The sequence below is a fragment of the Orbicella franksi genome, chromosome 8, assembly GCF_964199315.1.
Source record: "Orbicella franksi chromosome 8, jaOrbFran1.1, whole genome shotgun sequence".
Classification (NCBI taxonomy): Eukaryota; Metazoa; Cnidaria; class Anthozoa; order Scleractinia; family Merulinidae; genus Orbicella; species Orbicella franksi.
Genome location: NC_138152.1, coordinates 2335886 through 2356399, shown reverse-complemented (window position 1 = coordinate 2356399; position 20514 = coordinate 2335886). Strand labels below are relative to the sequence as shown.

At 38.4% G+C, this 20514-nt stretch overlaps 3 protein-coding genes across 3 annotated transcripts in view; all 3 read left to right on the top strand.

Moving 5' to 3' along the window:
- LOC145496193 (uncharacterized) overlaps nucleotides 1–13198 on the top strand; it is a 39530-nt gene extending 26332 nt beyond the window's left edge. The window contains exons 6-12 of the mRNA XM_081475857.1: nucleotides 4010–4132; nucleotides 5735–5857; nucleotides 6448–6570; nucleotides 7160–7282; nucleotides 7903–8025; nucleotides 12030–12410; nucleotides 12712–13198. Coding sequence (XP_081331983.1) covers nucleotides 4010–4132; nucleotides 5735–5857; nucleotides 6448–6570; nucleotides 7160–7282; nucleotides 7903–8025; nucleotides 12030–12410; nucleotides 12712–12965 — 1250 coding nt within the window. The 3' untranslated portion in view covers nucleotides 12966–13198. The remainder of the gene's footprint in view (nucleotides 1–4009; nucleotides 4133–5734; nucleotides 5858–6447; nucleotides 6571–7159; nucleotides 7283–7902; nucleotides 8026–12029; nucleotides 12411–12711) is intronic.
- On the top strand, nucleotides 1175–3529 carry LOC145496250 (uncharacterized). The gene is made up of 3 exons (XM_081475946.1): nucleotides 1175–1253; nucleotides 1388–1686; nucleotides 2558–3529. Exons 1-3 carry the CDS (start codon nucleotides 1175–1177, stop codon nucleotides 2705–2707), a joined length of 528 nt encoding a protein of 175 aa, XP_081332072.1. The 3' UTR covers nucleotides 2708–3529.
- Nucleotides 9874–11350, top strand: LOC145496203 (uncharacterized). Its single transcript, XM_081475868.1, has one exon. The coding sequence runs from the start codon at nucleotides 9930–9932 to the stop codon at nucleotides 11304–11306; it is 1377 nt and encodes a 458-aa protein (XP_081331994.1). The 5' UTR covers nucleotides 9874–9929; the 3' UTR covers nucleotides 11307–11350.
- Nucleotides 13199–20514: the final 7316 nt, after the last annotated feature.

Here is a 20514-nt window from a genome sequence, read left to right as displayed (position 1 = left end):
TTTGACTGCCAAGGTCATTTCATAGTCAATAATAGTGTTCTCTTGTTCTGACAACTAAAATTTAACCGGTTAAAATCAGTTCAAAATCATGCGCGTATATTTCAGAGTTTGTCCCTTTTCTACGCGAAGCCAATATGTTCGTTGAAGCGCTCATCATAAAGGCAGCGTAAGGCGAAGTGTCGATCAAGAACTGCGCTTTTCCTAAATTTATGCAGGAATAGACAGCTTTTACCTTCTCGAGATATCTCGTTATTCCGTCTTTGGCGTCCGAGGGTTAAATCAAACGCGACTCGTTTATTATCGAAATGTGAAAAGCATATCGAGCTACAACTTTTGACAAAGTATAAGAAAAAAATTATTTAGGGGAAGTGGGTTCACAGCCACCTTGAATTGTCGAAAATTTGAAATTTAGCAGAAGGTCACGTACGTTCTCGCCTACGCCGAAGAACATTGACAGGTGACAGGGAGTGATATGTAGGGGCGGCTGTATTACAGGTTAGGAGAAAATTATCTATTTACCTGTTAATGGAGTCCAAGCAACAAATGTTATCATGCAACAGTTAGTGAGGGACAGAGATTTCTTATTTAGCGCCAGCAACTTAGCGTTTCTTTAATTAATGCCGTGACCTCAATTTGCTATAGTATTATATCGCCACCAGTTAAAATTATGATGTATTCTTTTCCAATATAACGTCACAAGTTAATTGCATGGTTTAAAGAGGGGGCGTTTTTGACCTTAAAAATTGAAATTCAATTTTATCTGCTGAGATATTCGAGATCTTGTCACGTTCCTTCACTGCCTAGATTTTAAATATATTTCCCAATTTGTTTTTCCCAGTTTTTTTAATATAAAGAACGAGTCTAGGGTCGTAGAAACTCCAAATAAATAGGTTACATGCCAAGGAAAAGAATTTGAAAAATAACTTTAATTTCTACATTGCTATCAAATACATTATGCATGTTGCTCTCTTGCTACTCGTTGGCTGGCAGCATGTAATTGGCTATAAACGAACATTAGAGGTATCCATTAACCAAATAATCTGCAATACCTATCAATCCATAAGCCAATAAGGTTGCTGTCCATTGCCACGAAATTTGATATCAACGTGCTTGAAACTTATCGTTCTTAATTTTTCAGTCACTCGGTGAAATTGGTTTGGATCGGCAACAGAAAATGGAACTTCGAATTTGTGAACTAAGCAACTATCTTCTTGTATTGGTGATGTTTGTCTCTTCTTCAAATGGTTCTAAGGGTAAAGTCTCTATCATTTTGTAACTTTAAGACATCACTTTAGTCAAAATCCGTTTTTCCCTTCGAATTTTCATAACTGCACGTTTATTTATTTATTTATTTATTTATTTATTTCTTTTATCTCTACAATTGAAGTCATTGATGTTGGTGGTAAAACTGTCAGCCGAGGCACAGATAGAGGAATGGCTTATGCCAAATTTAAGGCTCACAAATTCTCCTATCTCAACATCACCAACATTGGTTCGGATTATGTTCTCAAAGGCAGCGAGTGTGGGCTTGCTTGGGTTAACATACCGTCATGTTTCTCCTTTAACTTGACTGCATTCCCCGATATCATGAGCGGAAAAATTTTATGTGAACTCCTCCCATCCGACATTTACAACAATTCAAAAAAAATCGTCGCAAGCCAGTTTCATCATCATTATAGTATCGAGGTAAGTGAAAAATCCACTTTAGAAAACTGAACATATTTCTGTATGTTCCCTTTTTGTCGTCTTTCACAGTCCTGTGTTTAAGTGGAACAAATTGCTGAAACAACTTAGCGCGATCAGTAGAGAAAAAAAAGAGAAGAAAAAAAGAAAGGGAAAAAGAAAAAAAAATCTCTTAAAAGAAATCGGAGCTTCTTTATTTTGAATTTATTACAATTGAAACGTCACTTCCAAAAAACGTTCAGCAGTTTCCTAAGATATGAAACATTAAATTAATTTTAATTTTTAAATTTAGGGTTAATTTTTCAAGTTCAGTGACGTTTCTACTCTAATTACTTTCAAAGCGCCACGGAGGCTCAATGCTTAATTACCTAGCCATAGGTTATAATGGTACAGGTGGTAACTTTGTTGATATCCTAATATGAATGTCACGTCATTTCTCGAAAGCTGTTATCTTTCATTTCTGAAAGGGTATCCGTGTGAACATTCCCGGGTTTGAATCTACCACAACAGTTTGGTCTTTCTGAAGGATTTATAGTTCATTTTTGGCGGATTTCCTTTTTAATCAAAAGAGCTGATAATTTTAGGCTCAAAACTAAAACCCTTTGATTGTGGCACCTAAAAACAATAATAGGAATATTAAACAGAGGAAATTTTCTTACCGAAGTGGGATTGTCTGTTTCATTGAAGGTGTTCGCCGGAAATTATCCACGTGAAATTTTAAACTTGATCAAACGAGACTCTGAAAAGTGATTGGCCGCTACCGGCCATACAGATACTAAATATCAGGAAAAGTAATAAGCATTTAAAACAGAGCCGACAGAGCAACTTGGTATAACTGCTCGGCAGGAGGACATTGTTTTCTTTTCTTTTTCAGTCTCCATGCATCAGTTGGCCTTGTCAAAACAATGGAAAGTGTGCTGCACATTACGAGAAGAACAGTTATGTGTGCGTGTGTGCCAAGGGCTACACAGGGAAATATTGCGAAACAGGTAGCGTTCTAGCTTTTTGTAACGAACAACAGTAACAGGACTGGGTAGAGTCCAATTCGGTTTGCGGTCATACATGTGACCCAAACTGAACCGGAAAAATGTTCGAGAAAAAACAAATAGACAAAGCGGAGCTTGTTTACCATTTATACTCTCAATTAAACCCGTCATGAGGCCATCAAACTTGTGTGTGTAAGTCGGCGGCTCAATGAGGATCTCAAGATGCAAAAATCTAAAAGCCCCCATCGTTAAATTCAATTGAAACCTACCGATGTGATTCAGGATATTTAGAATATACTCGTGAGCACCAGCACGAGAGCGTGGATGGACACAAATGAAAGTCGTTCTTGTCAAATTAAACAAAATGCTCGGATACCACAGCGTCCCTTACAAAAGTTTTACGTAACTTGCGAAATACAAAACGTACCAGTAAAATTGTATGCTGTTTTAAGAAGATGTTATTCATACGCAAGCTCAAACCAGAACTGAACGTGGGAACAAATCCAGTTCGTGTTATAGTGTTTGTTTAGCCACCTGTTCAGTCATTATGTTAAATATGGCAACAGTACATGGAGAATACAACATGGGACTGTAAATACGACGTTACAAAACCACCTAGAAAGGTGGCAATAGTTACTGCTAGTAAGTCCAGAAAAACATTTGTGTGAGTAACCAGTTGTCAAGGGAACACCAGGATCCCTAAATAATCGGACATGTTTCAGAATTTTTAAATTGTTATAAATTATTACTTTTTTGTTTTTCTTAATATTTTCATTTGGAATTAGACATCGATGAGTGCGCTAGTAACCCGTGCCTGAACGGTGGAACCTGCACCGACCAAGTGAATGGGTTCACATGCAGCTGTGTGCCGGGATTCAGTGGAACACAGTGTCAAACAGGTTAGTGTCGTTACGCTCATTTCACCATGTCCTTTGTTTCTCACAACTAAAATACGCATGGTTAGATGGTGAATATAGGGAAAAAGTACTAGTGAACATCGCCTTTTTCTCTGTTTGCATTTTATCTGTAACCTTACTTAATTGGCCTCGGAAGTAAAATTCTAGATTTATTTAGCTACGGAAGATGCTCCCCACTCATTGACTCTCTTACAAACCCGTTTACTTGAATATATGTGACTGGCTATCTGTCTAGCTACCTACCTACCTACCTACCTACCTACCTACCTACCTACGTACCGAGCGACCAACCTAACAACCAACCTCCTCTTTTTCTGACCAAACAGCTACGTTAGCAAAATTTAAAATGAAATCGAATTTACAATATTTTAACTTTTGTACCAGAAGTGGAATGTGTTGTTTTCTTATTTTCTTTGTTGTGAGATATCGATGAGTGCAGTGCTTCAGCTGGAGTCTGTGATGTCAAAGCCAACTGCCAGAATACTCTTGGTTCTTATCTTTGTTCGTGCGAAGCTGGATACACCGGAGACGGAAAAACATGCAAAGGTAGATAAACGTACCGCTCTATTGAGTCATGAGGTCCAAGGCAATATAGACAACACTTCTGAGCAAACCAGAGACTTTCACGTACGGGCCAAACCAACCCCCTAATGTTTCATGAAGGCTATATTTGCTTGGTTTATATATTTCTGAACCAAGTTTGGGAGATGAGCTTTCTTTGTTCTCCAGTTTATTTTAATTCGGAAGTTGTGACAAAATGTCAGATTATGACCTCGTAATTGACGACGTCACCAAAACGTGCTATAATTTTTTGTAAAATCTGATGTAAAGATTATGTCATTGCAAAGGCCTTGTCTTGAGGAAGAAAATGCCGGAAAGCGCTTTTTGCTTTGATGATTATTTTTAAATATTTTTTTGCTGTACCCCCCGGAATTTGCTTAACCATACTGTCCTTCTTAAGTCAGTCTCTTTGGTTAATTTTTTTCAGTTTTTTTCTAGGAATGCTAATAATCTAGAAATATAGAAAGCTTGATGTTGTCAAAAATCGCATGGTTTTAGAAATTTGATTTTCGGCTTTGTTAAGATGGTATTAACAGTAAAAAAAAACAGGTACGTCACAGGTTATTACGTAACAAAACTAAGTTTAACGCAATAACACTAGAGGGATAATTTTTTATTCCGATTTTCTTCTTTATTTTTGCTTTTGTCATCTGGCACATCACGTATGCAACATAGCTGCATTTGCTGGAACAAAATTACGGCTCCAATTTGAGGATTTTTCTCAAGGGGGGGACCCCATATTTTGCAGAGTTATTTTTCATGATTAAAAATGTCATATTTCATTTAATTTTTGTGATATGGAGAAAATGTTTTTCAGGTTTCAACTCCTATTGATGTGTTTTTTCGAACACATTGTAAAAAATATGCATATTAAAAACTTCAAAAGTGGCAAAAAACATGACGTCATCACTGCGACGTCACAACTTTGACATTTACTGACATTTTTCACGTAAATATAAGTGGCAACAGGTCTCCTGCTCATCTGCCAAGTTTGGTCAATGCTTTTTAAGTAATGCGAAATAATGTGAAATACCCAAGGACTGACGAAACATTTGGGGGGTGGTTTGGCCCCTACGGGATTTTACGACTGATGGGTCAATTTTTTCCCACGTCAGCAAAGTAGACCTTTCCTAGATAACGTAATATTTTTTCGAACTATAGGTTAAGCCTCGTGTTCAGGGGACAAGCATTTGCCATGTCCTTTGTTTCGTGCCACAACTTCTGACAACCAAAATATGCATGGTTAAAAAAAGTACTGGTGGAAAAAAGTACTGGTGGACATCGCCTTTTCCTTTGTTTGCAATTTATCTGTAACCCAGTGTAATTGGTCTCAAAAATACGAATCTAGGTTTCTTGAGTTACAGAAGATGCCCCCACTCATCGGCCTTCTTATAAACCCGTTTACTTGACTACATCTGCATCTGTCCAGTTACCTGCCTTACCCAGCAGCCAACCTAGTTAACAACCTACCTGCTCTTCCACCAAACAACTGTATTAGCAAAATTTGAAATGAAATCTTATTCACCAATATTTTACCTTTTGTACCAGAAGTTGAATATGTTGCTTTCATATTTTCTTTCTTGTCAGACATCAACGAGTGCAGCGCTTCAGCTGGAGTCTGTGATGTCAATGCCAACTGCCAGAATAGTCTTGGTTCTTATCTTTGTTCATGCAAAGCTGGATACACTGGAGACGGAAAAACGTGCAAAGGTAGATAAGCGTACCGTTCTATTGAGTCATGAGGTCCGCCACAATGTCGTTGACACCTCTGAGCCAATAATAGGCTTCCACGGCCAATAGATCGATCTTTGCTTACGTCAACAAAGTAGACCATTCCTAAATACCGTAATATTTTTTCCAACTACAGGTTTAAGCCTCGTATTCAGGATGCAAGCATTTACAATGTCCTTTGCTATCGTGCAACAGCTTCTAACAACTAAAATTATGCATTGTTAGATAGTGATATAAAAGGAAAAAGTATTGGTGGACATCGCCTTTTCCTTTGTTTCCAATTTATCTATAGCCTTGTTTAATTGGCCTCAGAAGTAAGATTCTAGGTTTCTTGAGTTACAGAAGATGCTCTCTACCCATCGACTTTCTTACCAACCCATTTACTTAACTACATGTAACTAGCTATCAGTCTAGCTACCTACCTACCCAGCGACCAACCTAACAACCTATTTGCTGTACTACCAAACAACTATATTAAAGCAACATTTGAAATTAAATCAATTTTACCAATATTTTACCTCTAGTACCAGAAGTTGAATATAGTATTTTCTTATTTTCTTTGTCGTCAGACATCAACGAGTGCAGTGTTTCAGCTGGAGTCTGTGATGTCAATGCCAACTGCCACAATAGTCTTGGATCTTATCTTTGTTCATGCAAAGCTGGATACACTGGATACGGAAAAAAATGCAAAGGTAGATAAACGTACCGGTCTATTAAGTCATGAGGTCTGCGACAATGTCGTCGACTTTTCTGAGCCAACAATAGGCTTCTACGGCCGATAGATCAATTTTAGCCCACGTCAAAAAAGTAGACCATTCCTAGATACCTTCAATATTTTTCCAACTACAGGTTTAAGTCTCGTATTCCGGGTGCAAGCATTTACAATGTCCTTTGCTATCGTACAACAACCTCTAACAACTAAAATATGCATTATTAGATGGTGAATGTAGGGAAAAAGCACTTAGATACAGCGCCTTTTCCTTTGTTTGCGATCTATTTGTAGCATTGTTTAACTGGCCTCAGAAGTAAGATTCTAGGTTTCTTGAGTTACAGAAGATCCTCCCCACTCATGGACCCTCTTACAAACCCGTTTACTTAAATACATGTGACTGGCTATCAGTATAGCAACCTACCTACCCAGCGACCAAACTAGCAACCTGCCTCCTCTTTTTCTGACAAAACAACTGCATTAGCAAAATTTTAAATGAAATCGAATTTACAATATTTTAACTGTTGTACCAGAAGTGGAATGTGTTGTTTTCAAATTTTCTTTCTTGTCAGACATCGACGAGTGCAGTGCTTCAGCTGGAGTCTGTGATGTCAATGCCAACTGCCAGAATACTCTTGGTTCTTATCTTTGCTCGTGCAGAGCTGGATACACTGGAGACGGAAAAACATGCAAAGGTAGATAGACGTACCGTTCTATTGAGTCATGAAGTCTGCGGCAATATAGTCGACACTTCTGAGCCAACAACAGGCTTTTAAGGCCGATAGATCAATTTTTGCTTACGTCAACAAAGTAGACCATTCCTAAATACCGTAATATTTTTCCAACCACAGTTTTAAGCCTCGTATTCAGGATGCAAGCATTTACAATGTCCTTTGCTATCGTGCGACAACTTCTAACAGCTAAAATATGCATGGTAAGATGGTGAATATAGGAAAAAATAACTGGTGGACATCGCCTTTTCCTTTGTTTGCAATTTATCTGTAACCTTGTTTAACTGGTCTCAGAACTAAGAATCTAGGACATTTTAGTCACGCAAGTTGCTCCTCGCTGATCGACCTTCTTACAAACCCGTTTACTTAAATACATCTGACCGGCTATCTGTCTAGCTACCTACCTTCCTACCTAGCTACCTACCTAGCTACCTACCTACCCACCGACCAACCTAACGACCTACCTGCTCTTTTTTGACCAAACAACTACATTAACAAGATTTGAAATGAAATCGACTTTACCAATATTTTACCATTTGTTCCAGAAGTTGAATATGTTGTTTTCTTGTTTTCTTTATTGTCAGATATCGACGAGTGTAGTGCTTCAGCTGGGGTATGTGATGTCAATGCCAACTGCCAGAATACTCTCGGATCCCATGTTTGTTCCTGTAAAGCTGGATTCACCGGAGATGGTAAAACTTGTACAGGTGAGGGTATGCTTAGTGTGGTAGGAGAGAATGTATATGTATTACACAATACAGGGAACAGAGAGTATACCTACATACGTATTATAATTTTCTCTTTCCCTCTTGTTTCTATGGAAAATAATGGACCTAAGCAAACCATACCAGAAACAGCAACGTCACGCCGGATCCAAACGACCTTAAAATAAGTCATTCAGGGCAAGTTTACGCCCTCTGCATATTTTTATACCAAGCTTTGCACACTGCCTTGGATCGTTGTCTTGATCATTTCAAGTGTAACAAAATGTCAAAATGTCATATTGTGACGTCATATTTGATGACGCCACAAGAACGTGTCATACAAATTTTCTAATTTCAAACCACGAAATACATCATTAAAAAGAGTTGACTAGGGGACTGTTATACTGAAAACCGTTCCTCGCTATGACAAATATTTCTCGAGTTATAGCAACTTAAAGAAATTTTGGTTTCCCCCCGGAACCATACTATTCCTCTAAAATCAACCCCCTTGATTTTTTTCTTCAGTTTTCTTTGAGAAACTCTGAGAATTTGGTAATATAGAGTACTTAGTGCTGCTAAAAATCGTATCATTTTAGAATTTTTAGCCTTGGCCTCTTAATTAAACAATGTTTTGTTGTTTGAATAATTGATGATGTCACTTCAAATGACGTCACAAATACGTTTTGAGATGCTTAGAAGGGCAGGAAAAATATTGATGAGCATTTTTTTTAGATTAGACCTGTTCTAGTCATAAAGTACAGTCAATATGCAACATAAGTGAGATTTTTAACAGGAAAACACACCTTCAATTTGAAAATATTTATTAAGGGGGGGTCACCGTTTTTGGGCTGAGCATACTCTAAAATTTAAAATGTCTTATCTCCATTCATTTTTGAGATATTGACAAACGGTTTTCAGCTTTTTAATTAACTACTCTTGTTGTGCTTTTTCTAAAGAAGTAGAAGAAATTTGGAATTTAAAAACTTTTAATCAAGGTTATTACATGACGTCATTATCTGTGACGTCATATTTTAATATATTCTGTCAATTTTGTTGTCAAATAAAAAATGGACATTTGTCCTCTATTCACTTGCCAAGTTTCGCGACGAGATATTTACTACATTTGAAGTTATGCTGAAAAAACCAAAATTGGCGACACCTTGATGACCGTTTTCAGAGCCGTTTGGTCCCAGCGTGGTCGATAAAGCAGAAAAGCAATTATAATAAGCAGCACATTAGTCTTTCGCTTCCTTATTCCATCTTGGTACTTTTCGTCGCCGTTGTCTACCAACCAGCAACGTCAACTTTATTTATTTACTAATTGAATTTAACGATAAAGATTAGCGAAAAAACTGAGCAACGACGTTTCGGTGTCATCCTGGCACCATTTTCAAGTTAAAAAATATTTGTGCGAAAAGTAAACTAATTTATACCAATGGTAGAGGTGCGAAATTGATCCGATTGATCCGAAATTATCCGATGATAAGAAGGAATTAGCTGCGGCGACCCTTCGATCGATCGCGCTTAAATACATCGAGTGCAAAGCCCCCAAACCACCGAAAGCGCTACAAAGAGCTATTGAGCAACTAACACGAAGAGATGACATCGTAATCACGAAACCAGATAAAGGTACAGGAGTAGTTGTTATGGATAAGGCAGAATATATTCGCCTTTTGAGTGAATCTTCCATCAACGATACAGCTAAATTTACCGCCGTAAGTTCGGAAAGACCCAAGACGCGTGGACGACCGCTCAAAAACTACCACCCTTTACTGCAGAAAGAGAAACACCTTGAATCTGTCGTGCGCAAAATTCTCCCAAAACAGATTGCCGACTCAGTTTGCTCGAAAGGATCACGACTCGCCCATCTTTATGGTCTGCCAAAGACTCATAAAGAAAAACTGGCGATGAGGCCCATTCTATCCGCCACAAGTACTTACAACTTCGCCCTCGCGAGATGGCTCGACGATAAACTGAAGCCCCTGTCGATCAACAGCTACACAATATCTGACACATTTTCCTTCGCTGATGAGATTCGCAATCTGAGCCTCAACGAATCTGACATCCTAGTATCTTATGATGTCTCTTCGCTATTTACGAACGTCCCACTACAAGAAACCATCGAGATCCTTGCTGATAGAGCTTTTGTTGACAACTGGTTCAACAAAACACACCATCTAAACATCAGCAAAGCTGATCTAATTGAACTGTTGTCAGTAGCAACAAAGGACCAGCTATTTCAATTTAACGGTCAACTCTACCAACAAATTGATGGAGTAGCGATGGGCTCTCCCTTGGGTCCCCTAATGGCCAATACTTTTCTTTGTTCTATCGAGGAAAAGCTACAAAACGAGAACAAGTTGCCAGACTTCTACAGACGCTACGTGGATGATACACTAGCCACAATGAAAGACATACCAACCGCAGAAGCCTTTCTGAAGACTTTGAACAACTGTCATCCATCCATATCCTTCACCATGGAGATCGCATCTAACGGTAAGCTACCATTTGTCGGCATTGAAATATGCAAGAAGGGCTGCAAGCTGGTAACAAGTGTTTACCGTAAACCCACAAACACTGGTCTCCTCTTACACCACCAAAGTCATGTCGACAACCGCTATAAAAGATCTTTAGTTAAAACCATGTTAAACCGTGCTTACCGCTTGTCCTCAACATGGGAACTATTCTCAACAGAATGCAAACGCCTTAAACTGATCTTTTCTAACCTCAAGTACTCAGATTCTCTTGTGAACTCCACCATCACCCGTTTCGTTAATTCAGTGATGTCACCAGACACAAGATCGACGCCTCCAACAGAGAATATCTACCGCATTGTCCTGCCTTTTAAAGACCAGAAATCAGCGGACATAGTAAAGAAACATCTCTCGGACTTGAGTAATAAACTTGATCACAAACTACAGCCGGTGTTCAGAAGCCGTAAAATTGGCGATGATCTCAAAGTACAAGAGCCCAAACCACCTTTGATCAATCAACAGTGCGTTGTTTATAACTATATATGTGATCTGTGTGATGCAGAATACGTCGGTTACACTAGCCGTCATCTTTACAAGCGCATTGAGGAACACCGATTTACCGCCATCGGAAAACACCTTCAAAATGAACACCGAGTTGATACAGTTGGTGACCTGACTAACAACTTTAAGATCCTAAAGAAATGTCAGGGAAAGTTCGATTGCTTGATCCACGAAATGTTGTGGATTCGCAAGAAGAAACCGAGCCTTAACACACAGTCAGACTCCATTCGCGCAAAAGTATTTGTTTAGGCTTTGAACAGACACTGAACTCATTACCAGTGTTTGACACGTCATTGGAATGAACATGAACATTGAACAGCTATCTTAATCTTAATTTATTCAATTTCGCACCTCTACCATTGGTATAAATTAGTTTACTTTTCGCACAAATATTTTTTAACTTGAAAATGGTGCCAGGATGACACCGAAACGTCGTTGCTTAGTTTTTTCGCTAATCTTTATTGTTAACTGTATTTCCAAATTTAATCTTATATGAATTTAACGAAGCATTTTAATATTCAACTGGATGTTAGTTTCTGGACAGACATAGACATAGACTGTTGCTGGGAATTTTATTAATCCCAGTAGCCAAGTGTCTTGGTCAGATAAAAGGTAGAGTGTTTCTAAAATAAAGATAATGCATATTTTACTGTCTTGGTTAATAGATCCTTTTTATAAATTGCTGCCAATTGATATCTTTTTTGTGTGCATTTAAATCAGCCCCCCAAAACTCGTTTGAGAGTAGAAATTCTTTGAAATATCAACTCAAAAACGATGGTTACTCAGGCTTATGTTAATGAGCTAATATGCTGACATAATTCACAATACTTATACTTAATTATATATAATTCACAATGGACAGTAATTTATGAAGAGGGTTGATGTGTTCTCTGAAATAAATTTTGATGTCACCGAATTAAACCACTTTCCAGTGTTGTAACCAGGTTTGTCTTACGATCTTTTGTTATACAGCTGTAAAGGACTGTGCTGGGCTGTACAAATCTGGAATAAAACACAGTGGTGTGTATACAATCAACCCTGATGGATTAGGTGCCTTTGATGTTTTCTGTGATCAAACCGCAGCCGGGGGAGGGTGGACAGTGTTCCAGAAAAGAATGGACGGTTCGGTTGACTTCTACCGCGTCTGGGCTGACTATAAACGAGGGTTCGGTAATTTGAATGTCGAATTTTGGCTCGGACTTGATAAGATACAACGCCTGACCAGCAGTGGAAAATATAAGCTCCGTGTTGACCTGGAAGACTTTGCAGGAAACACTGTTTATGCCGAGTACGATTCCTTTGGAGTTGGGAGCGAGGGGACTAAGTACCAGCTGAGCGTGGGAAGTTACTCAGGTTAGTTTCATTTCTACGCTCTAGTATCTCTAGTATCACGTCGATTTAATACAAACATTTGAATGCTAGGAACGTTCATTCAATTCAGTCACCAACAGTGAAAATAGATCGCTGCGTTCCTGGTTGGTTGAACAGTGTTTTTTTTTTTTTTTTCCCACTGGTGACATTTCATCCTTTGCGTTTCTGATTGACTAAGTTTTTATTCAGTATAAGTTTTACTCATTACAGTGTTTGAGTGACAGAATCTCAGTAACTTGGAAATAAGCCACGTTTTATTTAGTCTCTGCTTTACTTCGATCAGGAACCGCTGGGGATTCGCTGGCTTATCATAACGGTTATCCATTTACAACAAAAGACCAAGACAACGTCAGTTCTGGTGGTAACTGTGCTGTGTCTTATAAAGGAGCCTGGTGGTATAAGGGCTGCTACGAGAGCAACCTGAATGGTATCTATCATCACGGACAATACACGGGTACTGATGGTGTTAGGTGGAACCAGTGGAAATACGATTCAGCTAAAAGAGCTGAAATGAAGATCCGACCGGTGAATTATTAGACATGTACGCTTCTTTACTATTGACGACAAAATAACAACAATGCAGAAGAGAACTTACGAACAACGGATATCGCGGTTTTATATTAATTATGCTTTGCTTTGAAAACCTAAACAGTTTTACTGTATTGAGTGATTTACAAGTGATAGTCGACAGTAATTGCTTTGCTTTCGTAGTTCTACAAATACATGTAACGGAAAGTAAACGTGTTGTAGCCAATAAGAGTAAAGATGCTTTTAAGAACAAGCAGGCTTAACTTACTTGGGTTTCCCCGGTCTTAATACAATTGATTACATGTTTATCTCGACCTCTGATTGGGAAATGTTGCCATTTATTATTGTTGTAGTTTTTCTCTTGCCCAAAGAGATTCGCATTCATCGAGAGTAACAAAATGGCCTTGATACTAGGCGCGCTCAGAGTGATATCGACAGTCGCTGAATGCAGCCTGGCCGAGTAGTCAGCGCGTCGGACTCGTAATCCAGCGGTCCCGGGTTTGAGTCCAGCACTGACCACTAACTGGACTTGTTACACGGCAGCCACGAGTTGAAATCCTCCGCCACGCTCATAAACAGCCAACTGGTTTTCCCCCGGCCACTTGGGATTCTTAACAATGTTATGTTCAATTTGAATTGTTTGCTTTGGTTTTTTGCTTGGCCCCCTCTTATTAATATTTGTTTTTTGTCGCTTATCCAACTGTGATGTGCAGTAAAAAAGAGTCTGGTGGTACAGGAACTGTTACACCAGCAACATGAATGGTATCTGTCATCTCAAAAAGGTTTCTCTTCCAGAGCCATTTTTCCGAAACATGATCATTCAAAATCTCTAAACATTTGCAAAACGTATTTTAAAACGCTTTTCCTCTAATTACACCTGCGTAGTGGTAGCCGTATTTCAACATAGCAACGCCCTTAGCAACGGCTCTTTACGGTCAAAAAGTGGCTAAAAATGTAAACAGAGAATTCCGCAACATGATCATGAACGTTGTTTTCCTTTACCAGTAACACCCCCCCCCCCCCCCCCTTAAACTTGGTTAACGTTTTTATGACCGGTGTGTATTTTGGTATTGAATGCAACATTTATGTAGCTTCTCTCACTATAACCCCTTCCCCAACCGATGCCGCTCCACTCCCCCCCCACCCCCCCCCAGGTTCACATGGGTGGGGGGTGGCATTATTCGCATTTTCGGTATTAGACTGGAACTACAATCGTAAACAAACGTCCTTGGGACACTTGTGTAATTTAACGAATTATCTGTGTTTTACTGCTAAAGTTTGTAAAAAGCGCTGCTTTCCTTTTAAAAACGCGTTACTGTTCCCCCTTCCCACCCAATACAATGTTGGAAACCAGAAGAAATTGCAGGTAGTAGTTTTTAACATTACATGGGGGAAGGGGGTGAGGTTAGGGAGATGAAGTTATATTTGCGTCTGGTGTGTGCGCAAAAGCGCCAAAAGTGCAAATTTGTCCCAGGAATTTTGTCCATGATTGTAGCTTGAAACTGGGGCTAATGCAAGGAGTCTTGTCATTTGGAAATGACATTCATCTCTTTTTCCCCCGCATGAGGAAGCCTTTGTAGTTCGGGGCTGTAATGGCGCATAATATTGTGTTTTCTTGCCGTACAATTTTAAGTAAGAAATGAGTCAATTTTACTGAGTAGGCTTCAGCGATGCCCATCACCAAAAAAAGGGGCATATATCGAACAATAATTCAAGTTTGTTGTGTTTACATTTCATGTCTTTAAACGGCGAAAAAGAGCGTAAACTTTCAAAATCTCCTTTGATTTGCACGGAGGATGAGCGGCAGTGCTTAGTTCCAACATGGAAAGAACGGCTTTGTTACCAAAAGGGGCTTAGGAGGGGTAGTGTGATGGGGTGGTGGAGGAATTCACGTACGGTGGAACACGGCCAAGTCACGTCGCCGAGTGAAAGCTGATGAGAAAATAGAACAGATAAGGAAAAACTCATGAATGGAAGCCAAGTTGACACAAAGGCAAGCATTGTACTGTTTAAAAATACATTTGCCAAGCAAGTGCAGTCAACTAAAGTTGAAGCACTTCTACGAAAGTTTCTCAGCTCTAACTTTCGATTTGTGTTCTTTGTATCCAAGAGCATCGTCTACATCACAGACAATCTTTTTAGCCATGTTGCGTACATGAAATTATTAAAAGCGGATTGCAGTAGGAATCTGGGATACAGTGTCAGAGAGAAACTGCTTCATATTTGTCACTTGACCTTTAAAAAGGGTGTAAACTTTCTACAATCGACCTAGCTTTTTTTTGCGTCTCTGACCTTAGCTTTGCTTAATTCAAAAACAGAGTTGTAAATTCTCGAGTCATTGTCTACATTGATCTCCGGTGTTTTTCCAAAAGTTCCACTTGACTTAACCAAGCGTAAGAGCTGTCATACCAATTCGTGTTATACCAATTGGTGTACAGAAATTATTGCGACTATGATCAGTTGCGTTACTGGTTTTCCACAGTATCGTAAATTTTAGTCATCATGTCAGACAGATTTTATTTATCACTGTACTATTAATGATTTTAAATGAGACCCTGATTCATTAAACGTGACAGTATGCTGGAATCTTATAATTTAATTGCATGGAAATGAATTTCCTTAATAATCAGCGTTTGCTCATGGACATGTGGCTTAAACTCGCCAGTAATAAACACTAAGGATCTTTGAATGCCAAAATCTAGATCGAGAGAGTGAAAGCACTTAACGTTTTGTAGATTCTGGTCGATATAGTTGCCACTCATTGCGACAAATTATTTTCTGTTTTACAGCTCATGCGGAAACAACTTTTCTTCTTTTAGTCAAAACAAAAATTATGAGCTTTGTGAAAGCACCGTGAAAGACAAAACATAAAAAATAGCTAGTTAACATGCAAAGAAGTGAAGTAGTTTCTAATTTTTTCGCTTATTCGAGATAGATAACTACTAGCTCAAGCGAGGGCTCTGCATTTCGCCATAGCAAAGGATTTAAACGAACCTCTAGAATAAAACGAATTCTTAAATAGTTTATTGATTGTTTGCAACTTTTCACGTCTGTACTTCCTGGTTTCGTTTCTCGATAAAACCCGTTTTGTTTAACGCATAAATTATCCCAGATTGTATTGTTTTCTGTCGTCCTTCGGATCAGAGCAAGTGAGGGCACAGAGACAAACACTCTACTTTCCAAGCTACAGCATCTAACTGATCTGAAGCTGTCTTCTGCTGTCAAGATGAAAAATATCATATTTTATCTTGTCTTCTTCAATTCCTTTGCTGCGGGTATATCAGGTAACTGTGTAGATTTACTATATTGGGTTTCAAGATGCTAAATTGTGTGAGATATCTATAAAGACTGTAAACTCGTGAGGAGCTTTACCCTCTAAAAAAATTCTGTCCAGGAGGTCTTTTAATCTTGTACACGACTTATCATCGCACGCCAGGAAATGTAACATGAAACAGGACCCGATACTTGCTTTTATTTGTCACGCAGTTTTGCCTTTGCGAACATGCTTGAAGCCAGTGATGCGTTTGTCGCATCTTTGTTACGGTACTTTCCTTGCTAAACCGCCAGAATAGCTCACTGTGGGGCTTAAAGGAGATGGTTATAATTTTATGACATTTTTCTGTGTGGAAACATTGCCAACACCGTCGCGTCAAGGGAAGCCGGTTTGTACCAAAATAATTATGAACAATTATGGCGAAAGCCGCCAGTAGAAATCTACTGTGGTAACATATGTATGAATGCCGAACAAGATTGAAATCAGTAATTACTATATCGTTAGTCTTAATTTTGGCATAGCGAAATAGGGATACATGGCGCACGGCACTTTCGATTGATGACTACGACTTCGAGTATATTCTATGTTTTGTTTGAGCCACATTCTTATGTTAGAATGATGTCAAGATATCGCAGTTTACCTTGCAATATTATTTTTTCTAGCTATATAGCTAGTATAGACGAGTGCGAATCCTTAAAGCCAGGTCTTGGAATAAATGACGTTTTCTTGGGTTAAGACAACGAGGCATGCATTTGGTGTTTTTGTGTCTCGATGATCATTGTTCATGTCGGACTAAATTATTTTTGGCGGGAAATTTCCGCACGGCATTGCCATCAATCCTCCGATCCACAATGCCATGGAACAAGGAAAAGACTGCAGTGGTAAGTTGCACTGAAATTATTAAATATGCTGATATCATATCAGAGAGCTCTCATATTTGCGTACGTATCTAGCCTAAACCAGAGAAAAGAGTTCTGTAGAGAACGGTTGTCATATGTCGCAATGAAGCGAATTATCTGATTCACTTTGCCCTAAATGCATGCTTAACTCGGCTTAACTTGTTCTGTCTTGTTTGGGTAGTCAGTTCTTTATTGAGCTGTTGTTATCTGTCGAGCAGAATATTAACCTGCCACACTAGCTCATTCTGTCTTGCTTGGGTAGTCAGTTCTTATTGAGCTGTTGTTATCTGTGGAGCAGAATATTAACCTCGCGCGCCAGCTTATTCTGTCTTACTTGGGTAGTCAGTTCTTACTGAGCTGTTGTTATCTGTCGAGCAGAATATTAACCTCGCGCGCTAGCTTATTCTGTCTTACTTGGGTAGTCAGTTCTTATTGAGCTGTTGTTATCTGTCGGGCAGAATATTAACCTCGCGCTTTAGCTAATTCCGTCTTACTTGGGTAGTCAGTTCTTGATTGAACTGTTGTTATCTGTCGAGTAGAATAATAATGCTAACCTTTTCTGCTTTATTTATTTCACTTGCTTGCACCCCAGCATTTCTTGCCTTCTTTGAGAGGTCCGTATTTTGAGTTGTTTCAATATTTTGAGAAAGGAATCATCTTCGTGCTTAACATAATATCTGCCTCTTTTTTTCTTTCTCCATAGGGAGCTGGTCTGCTAGCGGTATTTGTTCCGCGAACACGAAAGTTTGGAAATATCTTACCTCAGTCTTATATGTTAACTTGAGATTTCAGGACATTTAATAGATATTATTACGGCCATTTCATGAAACGTGACAATATACAAAGCTGCGGACCGCATGAGAAAAATAATGCCGCTGGATGGGCTTTGTAACTAAATTAGTGTCATTATGTGTTACCGCAAATGTGACAAATAACACCTCGATCGTACAAAACTTGCGAACTTCGATCTTCAGTTACAGTTAATAATAAGCCATGGGTGGATTCAACACACCCATGGCTTATTATTAACCTAATTTGCATAGATTTTTTTCGTGGGCAAAGCTCGTAGTACGCGAAGAATTGAAAACTTGGACCGAAGTTACGGACGTTAAAATACTTTGAAAAATTGCGCCAGCTTATTATATTTATTATACTTACTATAATAAATGCGTGAGTTTAAGTAAGTAAGTAAGAAAGTAAGTAACTTTATTTTTATATAGTTGTTTTTATAGTTTAGTGCTACACGAATTGCGCTAGTTAAAAGACTTCCGAAGAATCGCGAGTTAATACTTTGAAAGAAGCTCGAGATAAACCACTACAGAAACTGCCCGTGTTTAACACTGTGGAAAAAAGCGCGAGTTAAAATACTTCAGTAGTTTCGCAGATTTTATACGGTGGAAATTGCGGGAGATGAAATATGTATGGCATTAGAAATTTTGCTAGGTTAATTAGTTTATAAATCTCGCGAATGTTACACTGTAGAAAAAGAGCGAGTTAAAATTTAATACTGTGGAAATTGCGCTAGACAGGTAAAAGAGCGATGACGCCTAAGGAAATTTGCGATATTGATACTGTTGAAATTACGTGAGATAAAACTAATACTGTGCAAAATGCACTCGTTAAAATGCATCAGAAATTACGCGAGTTTAATACTGAGGGGAAAGCACATTCGCGAATTTAATAATGTTGAATTCGCGCGACATATCAATGTATAAAATGCTTCAGAGATTGTCCTCGTTTTATTTATGGATATTGCGCAGATTTAGTAATGAGCAAATCGCGAGAACTTAACAATGTGTCATTTGGCAAATTTATTACTGTGAGAAAATGTGCCGGTTAAAATACTTTTGAAACTGAATGAGTTGATGAATTTGGCAACTGCGCCAGTTGAAGTACTTTAGAAATTTTCTGCGAATTCGAGAGTTGGCAAATTGCGATTAAAACACTTTGACAATTTCACGAGTTGAATGATGTAGAAATTGAATGAAACAAAATAACAATGTGTCATTTGGCAAATTTATTACTGTGAGAAAATGTGCCGGTTAAAATACTTTTGAAACTGAATGAGTTGATGAATTTGGCAACTGCGCCAGTTGAAGTACTTTAGAAATTTTCTGCGAATTCGAGAGTTGGCAAATTGCGATTAAAACACTTTGACAATTTCACGAGTTGAATGATGTAGAAATTGAATGAAACAAAATAATTTGAAAATTGCGCGGGTTAATACTGTGGAAAGTTGGCGAGACACATAAATAGGATATTGTGGAGATTCTTGATACTGTGAATTGCGCGGCTTTATTCATGAAAGAATTGGGTGAGCTTAACGCTACAGAAATAACGAGAGTTAAATTACTTTGGAAATTGGGTGAATTTAAGTTCTTTGGAAATTGCGCGAGTTAAAATATTGTGGAAAATTCACACGCCGTTTAAATACCAATTGAATTGAGCGAGTTAAAACAATTGGACATTTTGCGAGTTTATCAATTACTGTCAAGATAGCGCAGGATACTTTGAAAATCGCGGAGATAAACAACTTTAAGAATTGAGGAATTAAACTCCCAGCTTATACGTTATAATTAATAAATATACGTGAGATGACGCTTTTATTTCAATTGCGAGGAACAGCGTTTCCTTAAAATTCAGCATTTGCTTATGGACATTCGCCTTAAACTCCAAAATCTAGATCGAGAGAGTGAAAGCACTTAGCGTTATGCAGATTCAGTTAATTCATCCAGTTGCCACTGTATTGCGACAGTTTCTTTTCTGTTTTACAATCCATGCGGAAACAACCTTTCTTCTGGTAGTCAAAACAAAAATTATGCGCTATGTCAAAGCAACGTGAAAGACACGGCCAGTTAACATGAAAGAAAGCGAAGTAGTCGCCACGTTTTCGTTTATTTGAGATTAAGCGAGGACTTTTCATTTCGCTATAGCCGGAAAGGTTTATATGAACCCGAACAATAACCGAATTCTTAAATAAATCCATTCAGTTTATTGATTGTTTAAAACTCTTCAAGTCTGTACTTCCTGCTCTCGTTTCTCGATAAAACTCGTTTTGTTTAACACATAAATTATCCAAGATTGAACTGTTTTCTGTCGTCCTTCGAATCAGAGCAAGTGGAGGTACAGCGTTAAACTCACTACTTTCCAAGCTACAACATATTACTGATCTAAATCTGTCTTGTAAAGTCAAAATTAATTATATTATATTTTATCTTGTCTTCCTCCATTCATTTGCTGTGGGTAGGCAACTATGCATATTTATGACTTGTGATCGGTTTCAAGCTATTAAATTGCGTAAGATATATCCGCTGAAAAATATGTTTAAAAGTGGAAATTACGGAAGGTAAAATAGTTTGAAAAATTGCGCCAGCTTAATATTATA

Coding starts and splice junctions, on each gene's coding strand:
- LOC145496250 (XM_081475946.1), top strand. CDS start 1,175: ATGGAACTTCGAATTTGTGAACTAAGCAACTATCTTCTTGTATTGGTG. Junction 1,254..1,387: donor TTCTTCAAATGGTTCTAAGG/GTAAAGTCTCTA, acceptor CTACAATTGAAG/TCATTGATGTTGGTGGTAAA. Junction 1,687..2,557: donor ATCATCATTATAGTATCGAG/GTAAGTGAAAAA, acceptor TTTCTTTTTCAG/TCTCCATGCATCAGTTGGCC.
- LOC145496203 (XM_081475868.1), top strand. CDS start 9,930: ATGAGGCCCATTCTATCCGCCACAAGTACTTACAACTTCGCCCTCGCG.